Here is a 6,356-nt window from a genome sequence, read left to right as displayed (position 1 = left end):
CTGTCGGATCCGTTGCTGTTGTTTCGCGTCTTCAAACTGGGACCAGATGCCGGGCTGTCTGAATGAGCACATCTGTGATGACTGGTGCAAGTCTGTTGAGGCCCTTTCTTTGAAACTGTCCAGGCTGACGTGTTGAAGAATAAATTGTTGTATTCTGCCAGATGGGTTTTCATGTTAAATCTTTTGAGGTTTTTTTTTTTTTTTTGGCCAACGAGCAAATGTTAGGGTTGATGTACAGTAATTTTAAATGTTAAAAAGGTACAATTTTTTATTTTCAGATTGACTTTTTAATGTGTTTTTTTTTTTTTTTTTTTTTTTTTAGCTAATTGTATCCCCATCCCCCAATTCCTTCCTTTAAGGTTTGAAAACAGGGTTTCCTGAGGCATGCTAGTCAGTGACCTCTGACCTTTTTTTTTTGTGATTAGAGGGGGGATGCTAAGAGAGCCGTGCCAGGGAAGGGGGTAACAGACTCCCCTCGAGCCCCATGCTCTCTCCTATTTTTGCTTTAATTCTATTTGTATGCAGAACCAAAACGTTTAAACCGTCGGCGAACTAGGTTTCAGGCCTAACCTGTGTGTGTAAATACCCTGGATACAATCAACAGGATCTTGTTTTTCAAAAGCAAAAAGGACTTAATTGAAGATAAGTGTAGTTTCTAAAGAACATGTATCATTATTTGTAAGTTAACCATCTGCATGTCTTCAAAGCCACCCGGCATTAGCTAATAATTTTTAAGATGAAAAACAAAAAAAGTTTTTACATGTTTTATTTTTTACAATTTTATTTGCTTACCTAAATATCCCAGACAATAATGTGACCCTTTTTATTACTTCAAAATTTTTATTTTTTATTTTCCACTTTTCTTTTTTGTTTTCCTTTATTTCCTGTGTACTACATATAGGCAATTTATAACAAAATGAGAAAAATTATTGAAGAAATTTTAAAATTGAAATATATTTTATTTGAAAGTTTATGGACCTTTTAACCGTGAGCCGGAGAAATTGTATAATCGTATAATTTGAGCTGACTTAACGGTTATGAGAAATGTATCAAGAGTTTTATTTTTTATGCTTCTTTAATAAAGTCTTGTTTTTTGGTTTCATTTTTTTACTGTAAAAATACCAGCTCGCGTCTCTTGTCTTTATTTCTACGGAGGCCGGTTGGGTGGAGGCGCGTCTGCGTCGAGCTGCAGCTTTAACCACACGGTGGCAGCAGACGCACAGCTGCAGCCAAACCAAAGCCTGTGTAATGGAGGGTGTGTAGTCTGCAGAAGCACTTAATTAGCATTAAGATATGGCTGAAGCTTAAGAAATATGACTCGTGTAAAAAGGTAATTTAACTTTGTATTTCAATTTKATAAGGGSGAACTTGTATTAAATAATTTTAAAAGACGTATTTTAATATGAATATGGAGTTGCTTTCTCTGACWKRKWWYASMTKTYAMSYRTCAWKYMYYMWTYMSTCAYYWKWSASATKWRASATSWWWYAWARWWWAWARAARMKYTWWARWRWARRKRYASRGRGASAYTTAGTTTGTGACACAAAAACATCCTTTTAATAGGAAGCAGATCACAATCAGGCTGCATTCCAGCTCCTCTTCGTCCTCATTTAAACGACAATAACGATAAACAAATTACAAACATCCTCAGTAGAAAATAATTCTCTCATGCGAGTTCTGTGTTCACATTACATTCAAATTGAAAACATTTYWTTTTTTTTCTTTGAAAAACAAAACACACAGATGGCTTATTACACAGCTCGGGAAAGTAAGACCAAGTCAGTAAGCAAATATAATAAAAAAAGGTCAAATAACATCAAAGAGACACGTGCTGGCACAATTAAGTTTCCCATCATGCAATTTTAGTTGACTTTATTCACAGGGTGGGCATCATTGGTCTCCACAGAGTTGTGTTGGCGTGCATGCATGCATGTCATCTTACGTGCCCATTTTTGTGCTTGAGCTGAGATCGGTGTGCAGGTCTGTGTGCAGGAGTCGTCTGCATGTCAGCCGAGAAGGCCCGTCGCTGCTGCTGCTGCTTTTTCAGATCCAGACTGAAAAAGGAAGGTTTTGTCTTGAGCCCTGGGATCACACACAACACATAACAGTGCAACCTGCTGGGACTCCTGATGGAGCATTCCACCGATTTATCACTGCACTTTAGTTTTGTTTTCTGCTGTGTAGACAGGAAAAACTTTTTTATAAAAATTATTCAAGCTGATGTAGCAGAGCAGAGATATCATTTGTGGTTCTTTTTTCTCTCTCTCCCATGACCAACAAATCAATGATTTAGTCAACAATTAAGTCTGGCTAATGTTAGAAATTCTGGAAGATGAGGTAAAAAAAAAAAAAAAAAAAAAATCAACTCCACGGTAAAGGTTCAGAATTTTTTAGGTGAGGTTGTGTTAAAACGTAAGAGGTCACTGCAGTAAATAAGTGATAGTTTTATTGTGTAGCATAAATGGAGAGGAAAGCTAACGGCTATTCCAATAAGAATAGCTTTTCTAAAGCAACTTCTACCTTTCTAAAACAACTATAGTCTCAAAATGTGGCAGATACTTATGTATCCTATTTCTCAAACATTTAAACTGTCACCACATTTGGATGGRGAAGTTATTTACAAAGGGAAACAAACAGGAAACGGAGGTAGGAGGCAGTGCACCACCATGGATCTTCCTGAGTGAAACACATATRAAGRCATAAAACAATGTAAAACATCTATGAAATAGCATTCACTTAAACATTGGAAGATGCCAGATTTGTTTTAATGCTTTACTTTAATCCTCCTTTGTCCTGTTGGCTGTGAGGTTGTGTTTGCAAAGTCCAGTTAGCCACCAGAAGCCATTTGTAGGCAGTGAGGAGGATTTTTTATTTTTTCACCAGCTTACATTTTTGCTAAACTTCTTGATTCTTTAACTAAACATGCCAACTGTTTGATTGTTTGCACAATCCACTGCTTCATGTCATTCTCCCCGGTCTTTAAAAGAGGAACTGGTAATTAGAATGAAACTATACAATTTTAAAGCGAACAAGCTGATTTTCCWACTTTTTTTGTAGTCCATATTTGCTCTGTGAAATATGGACTACAAATTTGCTTCCATGTTAGAACAATGGTCTGAGAACCAGTCAGAAAATCCTTGCAATGCATCATGGRAACCTAGGAAAAATGGGAATATCAAACAGGTACTTTGACTAGAAATGCTTTACATCAAGTATTTAGTTCTCGGTACGTTTCACATKGGAAGATGATTCCTGGTGAATCTTCTGTTACCTCCACTTCTTGTGTTGCAAACAACTAATCAAGAAATAAAAAAGGCTTTAAGGTTCGATAAATATTGTTCGCTAAAGGCAGTACGACGTTATTTCAAGAAAGTAGAAGCAGGCTTCGGTTTTAGTCTCTCTTGGATTAGCCATTAGCTTTAGCCTCTGCRRCCAAATAATCTGGATTTGCACAGCAAACTATCAGCACCTCGCTTTAAAAATCCCAAAGACTAGGATGYCTATGTTGCTTCACACAACAATGAAGCACATTTTCTCATATGGTAATCAGGAAAGGTTTTTGATGTGTAARAATCAGTGAAGTTCTCCTTTAAGCGTTGCCAAAGACTCACAGAGAAACCCAGTGGGGTGTTTGTATCCTTATGAGTCAAGTGGAATMGGTTGGCTTAAATCAAAGGCATGAGTCGGTGTCTCCAAGCWAGTCACGGTTTTYGATTTCACATGAGCAGAGAGAAAACGCTTCTGCTGAGGACAAGTGACATTCACAGGATTTATTTTTGGTAGAGTTTAGCCTCAAAGTAAAGACAACACGTAACAGGCCAATGTGTGGGTGGCTTTAGTCACTGTCACTGACATTTAGAGATACAAAGAGACTGCAAGGCGAGTTTGATTATGGCTATGAGTGTCTGCTTTTTTTTGTTTTGTTTTTTTTGCAAGAAAAGGTAACGGTTTATCAAACATTATGACTTAAAATAATACTTGAACTTTATAAATGCTTGGCGGTGACTTTAATGGCTTCATTCTTTTTTTTTTTCTTTTTTTTTAAAGAGCTCTGGTTCTTGGAGATTTACCGTTCCTAAAGAAAAATGCAAAATCAAGACACTTTCCTTAGGCAATTATGTAAAAAAAAAAMCATTATTCACTTCCATCAGGAATGGGAGTTTATGAGTCCGTACAGGAAATATCCCAGTGATTTACAAAAAAGATGTGATCATAAGTTTCCCATTCCTTTGATGTGGATAGTGCCCTTGGTGCTCTTGTAGTTTTCTAATATTGACAGCGCATACAGTTTGGGCGTGTAGATATTGCTCACTATCATATCAGAGAGCCCATATAGTAGGAGTGACAATCCGCCCGGACAGACACGCTAACGCTTTCACACACAAGCATGTACTCGTTCACATGAAGAGAAGACACAGCAGTGTGAACAGRGGGTTTGCTCTCGTGCTTTTATGGATACATAAACTAGTATTGCCTTATTGGATGGAGTTATGAAGCAGCTTCCTGCTGCAGCTACTGCGCCTTGCAAAACTATTTAAACCTCTTGAAAATGTTTGCATTTTGTCWCTTTGCATTCACAAACTCCTTGGTATTCATCGGGARGATGGACCAACAAAAAAAAAGTTTGCAAGAATTGTAAGGTGGGAGGAAAAGAAAACTMATTTCCATYKCTTTCCAGTTTTACAGTTATTCGCTAACGTGTGTTGATCTGTGGCATCAAATTGTAATAAAATACATTAAATATTGTAGGTCAATAAAAAAAAGTACTAAAAAGTTCAACGTGTATAAATACTTATGCAAGGTTCTGCAGCTTAGATGAATCTTGTGTTCAGTTGGCCAAAAGAAGCACTGATAGTATGTTTTAGTAAAAATGACAATCCAGTCCACAGATCTTATAGCCCTTTTTTGCTTTTTTGTTTTTTTTTAGGAGGGGGATAATGTGCACTCGGGGGCGAAGGGGGCTGGGGTATTGCTCCGTTTAACGTGAAGCGCTTTCTGGCCACAACCTCTGCTTCACTCGACGCATCACAGCTCCGGCTCGGAACCGTTTCCCTGTCCTCTCTGCAACAATGAGCATTAGTCAAAACCTTGYTGTTTCAGGGTTATATGCACCATGCTCAAAACAGATAGCCCATCGGAGGATCGGGGGGAGGCGGGCTGCGGTTGTAGAGAGGTGAGTCACAGTGTTTCTGGGGTCAACATGCAGGACGTTAATACATTATGGTAAAGACTAAGAAACACGTCGCCCCTTGACACTGATTTGTGTTCTCTTTTTTTTTTTGGGTGGGGGTGGGGGAATTTATTCGGCAGAAACGTCTCACATACCACATCGTACTTTAGGAAGACTGCGGAGAGCGAACGGCACGGATGGCGCGGAAGGAGGGGGATGGATGGCGAACGATGCGATCAGACACACGAGCAAATAGACGGGCAGAGAGACGGAGTTAATGACGAGGACGGCTCTCCTGAAGATGCAGAGAAGGAAAGTGCAAAGTAGGTCAAACTATTCACATAGTTTAGTTGTCGGTTCTGCGGTGCTTTTCATCACAACTAATTGTACAGCATATAAAAGGTGTGATGAAACAGAAAGAGTGTTGGGGAGATTAAGTAACGGCAAGCGTAGAGCTTAGTGCAGATGCAGAAATATTCAAAATTAAATAAAATCTGTTTTTTTTTTTCCAATATAAACTCACTCCCCCGTGTTTGCATTGATAACCTTACAATGTAGATGTTGCATAATGTATGCAGATATATGTACAATAGAGCAGTTTCACATGTGTGCTTGTATATTGCACGTGGTTTTCTATGTAGGCGCGGGGTGTTACGTGTGCGTAACGCGATGCCTTGTCCGGTATGCTTCTGGTGTTTTTGTGCACACGTTTTTTTTGTTATTATTTTTTTTGTTGTAGCTCTCCTCCACCTCAGCTGCGGCCCTCTTCTGCTGAACGCTGGTCGGACTTGAGCTTTACGAATTCTTTGGCCACGTCGTCGTTGTTGCGCTGAGAGAGGATGCGCAGCACCGTCAGGCCCGTCTCGTCCATGTGGACCCGTCGTCCCAGCGGCAGCCAGCAGGTGACGCTGCCCTTGTTTGCCATGTCCTTCACCTGCAGCACGGCCATTCCCACRGTGCGGTCTTCCCTGGCGAAGCAGTAGTCCTTCACACACACCTGCAGCTCGTAGCTCTCCGGACCCACTTCGGTGCCGAGCGAGCTGAAACACAGCRAACACGCTCAACATTTTCAGCCACGCATCGTCTTTCATCTGCACTGCAAAAACACAAAATATTACCAAGTATTTTTGACGTAGTTTCAAACTAACCTACCAGTAACTTTATAGCAAGAAATAGGAGCTTAATTCA

General features: G+C 39.4%; 1 protein-coding gene across 1 annotated transcript in view; it reads right to left on the bottom strand.

Annotated features, from left to right (window-relative positions):
* Positions 1–2,247: 2,247 nt before the first annotated feature.
* Positions 2,248–6,356, bottom strand: part of LOC103479452 (protein unc-13 homolog A) — a 42,295-nt gene continuing 38,186 nt past the window's right edge. The window contains exon 42 of the mRNA XM_008433872.2: positions 2,248–6,208. Coding sequence (XP_008432094.1) covers positions 5,920–6,208 — 289 coding nt within the window. The 3' untranslated portion in view covers positions 2,248–5,919. The remainder of the gene's footprint in view (positions 6,209–6,356) is intronic.

The sequence above is a fragment of the Poecilia reticulata genome, linkage group LG17 (genome assembly GCF_000633615.1).
Source record: "Poecilia reticulata strain Guanapo linkage group LG17, Guppy_female_1.0+MT, whole genome shotgun sequence".
Lineage (NCBI taxonomy): Eukaryota > Metazoa > Chordata > Actinopteri > Cyprinodontiformes > Poeciliidae > Poecilia > Poecilia reticulata.
This window is presented reverse-complemented; position numbering and strand designations above follow the sequence as displayed.